The following is a 13,118-nucleotide window of genomic DNA, read 5'->3' on the forward strand; positions in this document are numbered from 1 at the left end:
TGAGAGAGAGGTACCAACTTTGGATGGCTAGAAGAGGTTTCTCTGAGAAAATGACATTTAATATGAGACCTGAAGCAGCTGGACGAGGGCTGCACGGGTCCTGGGGCTAGAGAGGGAATGCACAAGGAGCATTCAGAGTCAAAAGAAGGCCTGGGTGATATGGGGTAGTGAGTGAGCAAGAAAGGGGTGAGAAGTAGGTGGAAGAGGCCCACGGGATATATATATATATATATACACACACACATATATATATACACACACACACACACACTTGTTGTAGGTGTCTGCTCTCTTCATTTCGAATGCATTTTAGATAACCTACATTTGTACTCTTGTCCCCTCATGATTACTGTTTTTGATATTTTGCGTCTAACTGTTTTGTGTATCCCTTAACTGCTTATCATGGATATAAATGATTTTACTACTTTTGCCTTTTAGCCTCCCTGTTAGCTTTGTGTATGGATGATTTCCTACTTTTAGTGTATGTTTGCCTTTACCAGTGAGCTTTTCCATTCATAATTTTCTTGTTTCTAGTTGTGGCCTCTTCTTTTCTGCCTAGAGAATAACCTTTAATGTTTCTTGTAAAGCTGATTTAGTGATGCTGAATTGTTTTAGCTTTTCCTTGTCTGTAAAGCATTTGATTTCACCATCAAATCTGAATGAGAGTCTTCCTGGGTAGAATATTCTGGATTGTAGGTTTTTCACTTTGAGTATGTCATGCCCCTCCCTTCTAGCCTGCAGAGTTTATGCTAAAAAATCAGTTGATAGCTTTATGGGAGTTCCCTTGTATGTTATTTGTTTCTTTTCTCTTGTTGCTTTTAATATTCTCTCTTTATTTTCCACTCTTGGCAGTTTGCTTACTATGTGTCTTGGTGTGTTCCTCTGCAGGTTAAACCTGTATGGGACTCTCTGGTCTTTTTGAAGTTGGGTAACTGTTTCCTTGCCCAGTTGGGCAACTTTTCAGCTATTACTTCTTCAGATATTTTCTCAGGTCCTTTCTCTCTCTCTTCTCCTTCTGAGACCCCTATAATATGAATATTATCACTCTTGTTGTTGTCCCAGAGGTCTCTTAAGCTGTCTTGATTTCTTTTCACTTTTTTTTCTTTTTCTGTTCAGCCATAATGATTTCCACTACTCTGTCTTCCAGCTCAGTTATCCATTCTTCCTCATTTAGTCTACTATTGATTCCTTCTAGTGTACTTTTCATTTCAGTTATTGTATTCTTCAATTCTATTTCATTGTTCTTTATATTTTCTAATTCTTTGTTTAAAAAAAACTAATTTCTCACTCTGTGCATGCATTCTCCACCTGAGTTCTTGGATCATCTTTACAATCAATACTCTGAACTCTTTCCCAGGTAGATTGCATATATCCCTGTCACTTAGTTTTTCTTCTGAGATTTTGTATTGTTCCTAATCTGAAACATATTCCTCTTTCACCTAATTTTGTCAAAATTGCTATTTGTAGTTTATGTATGTGGAAGATTAGTTATGTTTCTCAACCTTGCTGGCCTTCTGTCCCAGCACTGCACTTTTCAAGGGCCAGGGGCCAGCTGTTCCAAGGGTAGTGCCTGGCCTGCATTCACAGATTAATTTTGTAGACTTCAAGACCATAATTTTCTTGCTTCTGGTGTCTGCCTCCTGGTAGGTAAGACTGGTCCAGAGGCTTGTGCGGACTTCCTGGTGGGAGGGGCTCTTGCCTGCCCACTGATGGGTAGAGCTGAGTCTTGGCCCTCTGCTGGACAGAACTGTCCAAGTGCTTGTTTATATTTGTCTGTATGCTCAGAGAGTCTTTAGGCAGCCTGTCTGCTGATGAATGGGAATATAGCCCCAACGGCTTAGTTGTTTAGACTGAGGCATTTTAGCACTGGAGCCTTGACTGTTGGGTGAGGCCAGGTCTTGGTACTAATGACCCAAGCAAGATGTCAGCCTCCAAGAGAATTCATGCAGAAGAATACTCTCCCCTATATGTACTCTTGCCTGGAAAATCCCATGGATGGAGGAGCCTGGTAGGCTGCAGTCCATGGGGTCGCTAAGAGTTGGACACAACTGAGCGAATTCACTTTCACTTTTCATTTTCATGCATTAGAGAAGGAAATTGCAACCCACTCCCGTACTCTTGCCTGGAGAATCCCAGGGATGGGGGAGCCTGGTGGGCTTCCGTCTATGGGGTTGCACAGAGTCAGACACAACTGAAGCAACTTAGCAGCAGCATATGTCCATAACCAGTGTCTATGTCCCCAAAGTGAGCCATGTCCAACCCCTGCTTCCCCAGGAGACCTTGCAAGACTAGAAGGTAGGTGTGGCCCAAGCTCTTATGAAATTACTGCTTTTGTCCTTGTTCCTGGTACATGTGAGTTTTTTTTGTATGCCCTTTAAGAGTAAAGTCTCTTTTCCCCCTATCCTGTGGAGCTCTTGCAGTCAAAGCCTGCCAGCCTTCAAAGTCAACTGCTCTGGGGGCTCCTCTTCCCTGTGCCAGATCCCCTGGCTGGGGGGCTTGACATGGGGTTCTGAACTCTCAGTTCTGTGGAAGAACCTCTGTAATACAATTTTCTCCAGTCTTTGGGTTGCTCACTGAGGGATACGGGGTTTGATTATATTGCAAGACCCTCATACCTGTCTCACTGTGTTTCTTTCTTTGTGTCTTTAGTTGTAAAAGATCTTTTCTGGTAGGTTTCAGACTTTTTCTTTTTTTTAATATAAATCTATTTATTTTAATTGGAGGCTAATTACTTTACAATATTGTATTGGTTTTGCCATACATCAACATGAATCCGCCACAGGTGTACACATGTTCCCCATCCTGAACTCCCCTCCCACCTCCTTCCCCGTACCCTCCCTCTGGGTCATCCCAGTGCGCCGGCCCCAAGTATCCTGTATCATGCATCAAACATGGGCTGGCGATTCGTTTCATATATGATATTATACATGTTTCAATGCCATTCTCCCAAATCATCCCACCCTCTCCCTCTCCCACAGAGTCCAAAAGACTGTTCTATACATCTGTGTCTCTTTTGCTGTCTCGCAATACAGGGTTATCGTTACCATCATTCTAAATTCCATATATATGTGTTAGTATACTGTATTGGTGTTTTTCTTTCTGGCTTACTTCACTCTGTATAATAGGCTCCAGTTTCATCCACCTCATTAGAACTGTCTCAAATGTATTCTTTTTAATGGCTGAGTAATACTCCATTGTGTATATGTACCACAGCTTTCTTATCCATTCATCTGCTGTTGTACATATAGGTTGCTTCCATGTCCTGGCTATTGTAAACAGTGCTGTGATGAACACTGGGGTACACGTATCTCTTTCAATTCTGGTTTCCTCGGTGTGTATGCCCAGCATTGGGCTTGCTGGGTCATAAGGCAGTTTTCAACAATGATTGTTCTGCAGATTGTTGTGATTTTGGTGTGCTCATGAGAGGAGGTGAGCTTAGGATCCTTCTATTTCACCATCTTAACCTACTTTAGGTTAAATCTGGAGCCAGAGTCCAGCAGCAGGGACTTCAGCAAGGACAGCAAAGCCAGGAAGCCATCACAGCATGACTGGCAGGAAGGTCGGCTCCCAGCTGCTCTCTCTGATAATACTTTCTATGTTAATCCCAACATCTGTGCCACCTAATCACTAGTGTCTGTTGACTATATTTTCCTTTGAGTTGAGACTTTGTGATTCTTTGTGTGCCAGTTAATTTTTATTTTTATCCTTGATATTTTCAACAATGCTTCATGAGACTCTCCATCTTATTTATATGTTCTTTGTGGGTTGTGGGTCCAATGTCAGGTGTAAAGTCTTTGCAGTACTAGTCCAGTCTCTCTGTGTATATGTTATCATATGGTAAAGAACCTGCCTACCAATGCGGGAGACATAAAGAGATGCAGGTTGAATCCCTAGGTCAGGAAGATTCTCTGGAGGAGGGCATGGCAACCAGAATTCTTGCCTGGAAAATCCCTTGGACAGAGGAACATGGCAGGCTACAATCCATAGTGTCACAGAGTCAAACACGACTGAAGTGACTTAGCACTCACCTATACACATACTAATGCGATCCATATGTGCAAACAATGGGATAAACACAAGAGTTCATAAACAACTTTATGGTATCACTTTCTGTTATTATCTCCCAAGCATTCTGGTTCCCTATGATTCCAATTTTTAGTCCTCCTTCCAGAAATCACCCACTTTCATGACTGAGCCACAACCAAGTGGCAGGAAGACAGAGTGGTAAAAAGCAACTGAGTTTGGTTATGTCTTTTTAGAAGCATAAATCCATTGAATTGAGACATTTCCCCTCCTCAGAGGAAAAACTGGGATTGCCCCTTCTACACTTTCTCAGAGCTTTAGGGATTTTCCCTTTTCCACTCTTCAAGCCAAAACTAGAAAGTTTTTCCTTAATCTTATTCTGTCTGCTCTGCAGTGCTCAGTTGAATGCTTTGGATTGCTTTTCAGTTCAGACTATGGGATACATTGGAGAAGGAAATGGCAACCCACTCCAGTGTTCTTGCCTGGTGGGCTGCTGTCTATGGGGTCGCACAGAGTCAGACACGACTGAAGCGACTTAGCAGCAGCAGCAACAGCATGGGATACATAAGTGAAAATGGTAAACTCAACCATTTAAAGTTCTGTGGCACTTTAAATTATGGTGTTCTTCCTGTTCCAACTGCTGCTGTTTACGTTTTAGTAGTTTTACAGGTTTAATGATTGAGTTCAGTAGGAGATAAGGGGTGTGTGTGCTTCTTTCATCATGTCTGGAAGTTAGAGATGTGTTTCTTTTTTCCCTCTGTTCATGAGCTTCAGATGTGTCTATTAATTATGAAAAAAAAATTTTTTTTAATTTAGGAACACTGCTTTAGACATAAAGGGAGGCAATGGGAAGAAGACACTATATAGCTAACGTTAGAACAGAGCTAGTATAAAATGTTTTAAGGATATAGTTACAAATATATAAGAAAACTTAAGATCTAATAAATTTCTAAGGATAAGGCTAAATGCATAGAGTAAATTCTGGCTCCTCTTTCTAGGTAAAAAATATACATCAAAAGATGTCTTCTAATGAAATTAACCATATACTGTCTACTTTTGACCTGCTAGAAAAACGTGATACATTTTCAAAGTCACTGAGTGGAGGAACGAAGCGCAAACTCTCCATCATTATAGCACTTTTAGGGGGCTCCAAGGTATTAAGGAAGAAAGAATGGGGGAGGGCAGGGAGAAGGGACACTGAAAATGGATTTCTGACAACCGGTCTGGAAAGCTGACAAAAACCTGAGAGTTGATATGAATCTTAAAGGAACACTGGCAATAATGATCAGAGGAAATTGGCAGTATTGGCTCAATTGTTTAGTTTGGGGTTGCTTTTACTACTATTTTTAGTCCAGACTTTATCTTCATGTAAAAGTGTTCCCCTTAAATAGTAAACTATCCGATGTGTACTATGGCATCAATATTCAATGGTTATGAAATTGTTCTTCTGGCTTTTAGGTAGTGATACTTGATGAACCATCATCTGGAATGGACCCATTCTCAAGGAGAGCCACCTGGGACATCCTTCAGCAATTTAAACATGATCGTACAATCTTACTGACCACTCACTACATGGATGAAGCTGACATCCTGGGTGACCGAATTGCCATCATGGTCAAGGGGACCCTGCAGTGCTGTGGCTCTTCAATCTTCCTGAAAAAAACATATGGTCTCTCTCCCTTTGATTATTCTTAGGATACTGATTCCTTAAAAATATTCCTCTAATGAGATTTTAATGATATTTTGTCTAAACACCAAAAACTTCAATGATTTCCTCTGTCTTATTAATTAGGTGGCAACTATTCTAATTAGTTTTTCCGGCCCTTTACAATATACACATTCCTTATACATTCTTACTTTTCTGTCAAAAACATAGCTTTAGACTCAGGAAATGCTTTTATCAACCTATAAAGCCATGCTTATTTCTCCCATTTTGCATGTACTAACAGTTTTCTTTGTCTTTGAAATGCAATTGTGTGCTCAGATGTATTTATTTTATTGAGTGATTGGTTGAGGAGAGAAATTAGAGCAGTCAATTGTTTATGAGCCTCATTTCTCATTTGCCAAACCGATATCAAATCCCCAGTGTGACAAGATACCTCTAGATGTAGTGTAGAATGAAAGAATCATGTCAGTGTAATAATACAGTCCTTGACTTTGATAAAACTTTTTTAGGATATAAAATTGATAATGAAGGCTAAAATTACAGACCTAGGGTGTAGGGTATAATTGTAGGGTAAAAATGTAAATGAAAATAATTAAGGATGAATTCCTTCTTCATTTATTCACTATTTTAATTCATTTAACTAACCTTAACTATTTCCTCTACACTGGTTACTATGGTATCCACTTTATGCAGCATATTTAATACTCAAAACAACAACTTCATTTTATGGAATAAAAAACTGAGGCCCAGATAGTCATAGTTATATATCCATTTAGTTCAAAGTTGATGATCAGCTTATAGGTTTGAGTTCAATAAGGATTTCTATATCTAGGGGCTTCCCTGGTGGCTCAGATGGTAAAGAATCTACCTGCCAATTCAGGAGACCCAGGTTCAGTCCCTGGGTCGGGAAGATCCCCTGGAGAAGGAAACGGCAATCCACTCCAGTATTCTTGCCTGGAGAATTCCATGGATAGAGGAGCCTGGCAGGATACAGTTAATGGGGTCACAAAGAAACAGACGCAACTGAGCAAATAACCCTAGGGACCTTTATCACAAGTGGGGGAAGGGAAGATACCTAATACTAGATTTATGCCATTTGAATTGGGGATGCCTGAGTTAAGATCCACATGATTTAAACAGTATGCTTTTGATAATTTATAATGCTTTCTAATTAGTGAATTAGCATTCACTAATTGTCCCGCTACTGCTCCTGCTAAGTCGCTTCAGTCGTGTCCGACTCTTCGGGACCCCATAGACAGCAGCCCACCAGGCTCCCCCGTCCCTGGGATTCTCCAAGGCAAGAACACTGGAGTGGGTTGCCATTTCCTTCTCCAATGCATGAAAGTGAAAAGTGAAAGTGAAGTCGCTCAGTCATGTCCAACTCTTAGCGCCCCCATGGACTGCAGCCTACCAGGCTCCTCTGTCCATGGGATTTTCCAGGCAAGAGTACTGGAGTAGGGTGCCATTGCCTTCTCCCACTAATTGTCCTAGTTATTGTAAAATAATACATAGTATGTAACTAGATATTTTAAAGATATAATACTTTGAGACATTCAGGTCCCTTCTTATAGTTAGTGAAGTGAAGTGAAAGTCATTCAGTCATGTCCAACTCTTTGTGACCCCGTGGACTATACTGTCCATGGAATTCTCCAAGCTAGAATACTGGAGTGGGTAACCTTTCCCTTCTCCAGAAGATCTTCCCAATCCAGGGATCAAACCCAGGTCTCCCACAGGTCTCTCACATTGTAGGCGGATTCTTTACCAGCTGAGTTACAAGGGAAGCCCAAGAATACTGGAATGGGTAGCCAATCCTTTCTCCAGCAGATCTTCCTGACCCAGGAATTGAACCAGGGAATCCTGCATTGCAGGCGGATTCTTTACCAACTGAGCTACCAGGGAAGCCCCTTCTTATAGTTGCTAAGCCTTAAATAAACTTAAACTGAACCTACGTTTAACTCAAAAGCCTAGAATTTGTGTTCAGTTCTTTGATAGAATAGGAAATTCCATCAAAAATCAGCATTCAGCTCTCACTAATTACTTTACATCTCTTCAAAAGAAGACATTTTCTGTTGATTCAGGTCCTAAGAGGACAAGACAATTGAGAAATTTGTTGTGTCATGATTCCTGAGAAGTGAAAAATAATATTATTTACAGATTATTTTTGTAATAGTTTTGGCTTCTAAAGCTAGTAAATAATGGATAAGTCCCTTCATTCCCGGAGGTTGCCTCATTTGTATAATGAAATCATAAATAGTGTCTTTCCTACTATAAGCTAGATAAATAAGTCAGATTTCATCTAAGAGATCTATGCTGAAAAGTGTTGTTCTTTTTTAAAATCTTAATAAGAAATATAAATGCAAATACAATGACCATTTGAAATGCATATATTTATTTTTTTTATTCTAAATGCAACTTTTCATCTGTTTTGTTTTTTTAACTTTTTATTTTGTATCAGGGTATACTTGATTAACAATGTTGTGATGGTTTCAGGTGAACAGAGAAGGGACTTAGCCATACATGTATCCATTCTCCCCAAACTCCTTTCACATTGAACAGAGTTCCATGTGTTAAACAGTAGGTCCTTGTTGGTTATCCATTTTAAATATAGCAGTGTGTACATATCCATCCCAAACTCCCTAACTGTCCCTTCCCCTTAACAATCATAGGTTCATTCTCTAAGTCTGTGTGTCTCTGTTTTGTAAGTTAGTTCATTTGTATCATGAAATACAAAAGTGATGGTATTTTCCTCAAATTCCAAAAAATAGTTTTTCTATAAAGGCAAAGCACTAATTAAGAATAATAGTTCTCTGATTTTTTAAGGTCTTCTCAGGCTTTCCGTGGATCTCTGTCTACAATTTAACAACATTCCTTCAATGTCTCATATCTTCCTCTCTGCTATATTTTTTATAATACCATATATATTTCAACTTAGCCCTCTTAATTATTATGTCTCCTTTGACTAGAAAGTAGCTCTTAGGAAGGCAGGAATTTTTACCTGCTTTGTTCACTGCTCTATCCCCAGGTTCAAGATTAGTGCTTAATACATGATGGACAGTCAGTGATAATAAAAGAATGTTTATCAAGATAACAGTTTTAAAACTAAGTAGCCACATAACAGGGGCTTTTCTTCATATATCTACTATATCTGGTTGTATACACTAGATTATTATTATTCACTGAGAAAGTGATTGAAATTATAGAGGAAGTTGCTGTTTATTCAGTGTCTTAGTTCTTAGAATAACATTTAGAAGTTTTAGGTGTGAGGCTCCTCAGAGTCCTAACAGAATGTCTGTGACATACCGTGTCTTCTTCCTTATCGACCTAGGTAACTGAATCATGGAGAGCAAAATTTGCTCTTAATAGGAGATGAAAAAGGAGTATAAAACTACTTCATTTGGTCTTCTAAATGGTTTCTCTCAGGTGCTGGATATCACATAGTCATGGAGAGGGAACCACATTGTGATCTTGGAAAGATCTGTGCAATTATTGAGTCTCATATTCCAGATGCCATTTTGGAGAGCTATCTTGGAGCTGAATTATCATTTATCCTACCCAAAGAGCATGCACACAGGTATAGTTTCAGAGAGTCCTAGATGAATGGTTTGGGTGACCAGAAATCATTTTAATTTTTAGGGTTTAGTAAGTTTAGTGAATCAGGCTACAGTTCATGGAGTTGCAGAGTCAGACATGACTTAGTGTCTACACAACAACAAAAGCTTCCTCAGTAGTATTTTACTAACAAACCAAGTATCCAGTTTATAGCTGTCACTTGCCAACTACAGTTGAGTTCACAGGTGAAGATTTCTCTCACTGTACAAAAGATTGCCTTGTAAGTTCAAGTTCATTCAAGACATTAATATTTTTCTTTCCATTTTTCTTTTGTGGGGGGTGGAGTGGGAGGAAAATTTACAACCTAGTATTTATAACTTCCTGGTTAATAAGGGATAACTAATGGTATGGTCCTTATGGTATATAAATTTTATGTGTGGTGAATAAAGTCTAGGGAAATATTAAGGTGATGAAAAAAAGCTACTTAAACAGCAACTCTTGGAGCAAGGGTGACAATAACACAGAAAAAACTAGGAATTTGATCTCAGTAGTTAGCCAAATTAATTATAGAGACACACTGATGATAATTCTACCTGGGATTCCCATCTGTGTCTCTCCTCTATAATTAATTTGGCTAACTACTGAGAAATGAACAACTAGTCACACAGATTATTATCAACCTATATGATGTGGGTTTCTGGGCCATGAACAGTGAGTTTATCTAACATAGCATAAAATATGTATCATGAAGTTAGGAAAGACTATGTTTGTTCACAATAAAGTTTTTTTTTTAACAAGATAATTGTAGACCAACCATTGAAAGAGAAAAAACTACCAGAATTAGATCTCAATAACCTGTGTAATTGACAGAATAGGTCACTATAGTAGGAAAAGAATAAAAATGACAAGGAGTCACATGACAAATCATCATAGGAAGCAGGGTCAGACTGAACTGAGAGGCAAGAATAGAACTGATATTATCCAGCTTGGATATTATAATATCCAAGCTGGATAAAGTTAGATGGAAATAGAATTTAACTAAAATACAGAGGAAATTTAGCAGATGGAGAGTGGTTAGTCCACCACCTCCGAGGCTGATCCTTTATATTCTTGATAGTCCTTCACTGGGAATGAGAGTGTTTAAGACGTGGATGGGTTTCTGGAGATCTTTTGAACCTAAAGAAAGTGAAAGTGAAGTCGTGTCTGACTCTTTGCAACCCCATGGATTGTAGCCTACGAGATTCCTCCATCCATAGGATTTTTCAGGCAAGAATACTGGAGTGGGTTGCCATTTCCTTCTCCAGGAGATCTTCCCAACCCAGGGATTGAACCCAGGTCTCCCACATTGTAGGCAGACGCTTTACCATCTGAGCCACCAGAGAAGTCTTTGAACCTAAAACAGTGTTCATTCTTCCTTGGTAATATTGTTCTTTAGGATCCTTGATATAACTACTCCACAAGTAGCAAAGCTTCCATACAATTCACCTGCCTATTTGATTAAATCTTTATTTCTTGATACCCAGTTCGTACTTCAGTAACTACATTTTTTGTAATTTAGTGACCTACACCACCTGTAATTTGAACCCTTTTCCCATTTGATGCAGGAACCACATGTGAATAAATTAACTTTTATCAACTAGCTATAGTCCTTAATAATTATAGAAAATAAGTTGATAATATTTTTAAAAGGACAAAAGAATTTATGTCAAAAATCAAGTTTTAGTGGGGAGAAATTTGGTAAAGTAAATATCTCTTTGTTATTTCCATTTGTTTCATGATAAGCATTACAGAATAAAGAGCTACTAAATATCTTTCCCATGGCTAACCAAAAATTATTATGGAACAAAACAATATTGAAAACACATCTAAAAACAAAAAGCTCTAATATCTTAATTTTAAAATGGGCAAAGGATTTGAATAAACATTTATCCAAGGGAAATGTACAATCTGCCAATAAGCACATGAAAAGATGCTTGACATAACTACCCATTAGGGAAAGGCAAATAAAAAACAAAAACAAAAACAAAAAAACAAATATTGGTAGTGATGTGAAAAATTGGAAACTCGTGTGTTGCTATTAGGTATATAAAATGGTATGTCTGCTATGGAAAATAGTATACCAGTTCCTCAAAAAGTTGAACATAGACTTACCATGTGATCACAGCAATTCCATTTCTAGCGTATACCCAAAATATTTGAAAGCAGGAACTCAAGCAGACAGTTGTACACCAATGTTCACAGCATTATTCACAAAATCCAAAAGGTAGAAACAACCCAAATGCCCACTTATGAATGAATGGATAAGCAGCATGTTGTATCTTCATACAACGAGTATTCAGCCTTAAAAAGAAATTAAATTCTGATACATGCTGCAACATGGATGAACCTAGAAAAAAATTATGCTAAATGAAATAAGCCAGACACAGAAAGACAAATAGTGTATGATTCTAACTTATGTGAGGCACATAAAATAGGCAAATTAATAGAGACAGAAAATAAAGTGAAGTTGAGAAAATGGAGGAAGGGGTGTATTTTAGGATTATAAAATAGTTCTGGAAATGCGTGGTGGTGATGATTGTGCAACACTGTGAGTGTATTTAATGCTGCTTGGATTTAAACTTAAATGAATTTAACACAAAATGGTGAAATGGTTTTACCACATTAAAATTTAAAAAAAAAAAACAGGGAAAATATAATTGGACATAAAGTTATATATTAATTGGGAAAAAAGTAAGTGCTCATTTTTTTCCCCTGATTCCATTTAATAGGAACTGTGCTAGTATTTTCTAGACTTGTACTAGTGTTTTCCTTTCCTTTTCCTTCTCTCTTTCCAGGTTCGAAGCTCTGTTTAATGATCTGGAAATGAAAAAAGGAGAGCTGGGCGTTGCCAACTTTGGTGCTTCAATCACTACCATGGAAGAAGTCTTCCTTAAGTGAGTGACAATGACCTTAAAAAAACTTAACAAACTTCCACCTCTAAAATCTTGCATCGGTTTGAGAGCAAACCCCACCCAGTTGGCATTGGAATAAAGTCATTGCAGTTATGGCTTTATGGGAGTGGGCAATGGCATCCCACTCCAGTACTCTTGCCTGGAAAATCCCATGGGTGGAGGAGCCTGGTGGTCTGCTGTGCATGGGGTTGCTAGGAGTCGTACATGACTGAGCAACTTCACTTTCACTTTTCACTTTCATGCATTGGAGAAGGCAATGGCAACCCACTCCAGTGTTCTTGCCTGGAGAATCCCAGGGATGGGGGAGCCTGGTGGGCTGCCATTTATGGGGTCACACAGAGTCGGACACGACTGAAGTGACTTAGCAGCAGCATACATATATATATTTTATGCTATTGCATTTCTATATTTTCAGGTGAGCCTATAGGAAGATGTTGAGCTTGGGCCCTGCTGTTTGTGGTAAAAGATTTAGGAGTTAGTCAAGAAGAAAAGAGTCTTCCACAGCAGCTCAGTCAGTAAAGCATCTGGCACACAATACAGTGGTCTGCCGGTAATGCAGAAGTCCACCCATAATGCAGGAGACCTGGGTTGATTCTGAGCGGGGATGATCCCCTGGAGAAGGAAATGGCAATCCACTCCAGCATTCTTGCCTGGGAAATACCATGGACAGAGGAACCTGGTGGGCTACAGTCCATGGGGTCACAGTAGTCAGACACGACGTCACAAATAAACCACCCCCACTAAGAAAAATAAAGGATTAATATGACTATGTCATCATAGGAAAAGTTCTAGTTTTAACTTTAAATTACTTTAAAATTAACTAGAAATGACTTTAAAATTTTGACCTAAGCATGTTTCTGTTGGGAGGCGGGGGGGGAGGGGGGGGGATTTTCCTCTACCTTTCTAAGTGCTTCTGACTGGTCTAAGAA

General features: G+C 38.9%; 1 protein-coding gene across 1 annotated transcript in view; it reads left to right on the plus strand.

Annotated features, from left to right (window-relative positions):
- Positions 1–13,118, plus strand: part of ABCA16 (ATP binding cassette subfamily A member 16) — a 214,316-nt gene that overhangs the window by 130,250 nt on the left and 70,948 nt on the right. The window contains exons 14-17 of the mRNA XM_059881562.1: positions 5,022–5,177; positions 5,482–5,692; positions 9,110–9,260; positions 12,073–12,171. Coding sequence (XP_059737545.1) covers positions 5,022–5,177; positions 5,482–5,692; positions 9,110–9,260; positions 12,073–12,171 — 617 coding nt within the window. The remainder of the gene's footprint in view (positions 1–5,021; positions 5,178–5,481; positions 5,693–9,109; positions 9,261–12,072; positions 12,172–13,118) is intronic.

Source organism: Bos taurus, chromosome 25 (assembly GCF_002263795.3).
Source record: "Bos taurus isolate L1 Dominette 01449 registration number 42190680 breed Hereford chromosome 25, ARS-UCD2.0, whole genome shotgun sequence".
NCBI lineage: Eukaryota > Metazoa > Chordata > Mammalia > Artiodactyla > Bovidae > Bos > Bos taurus.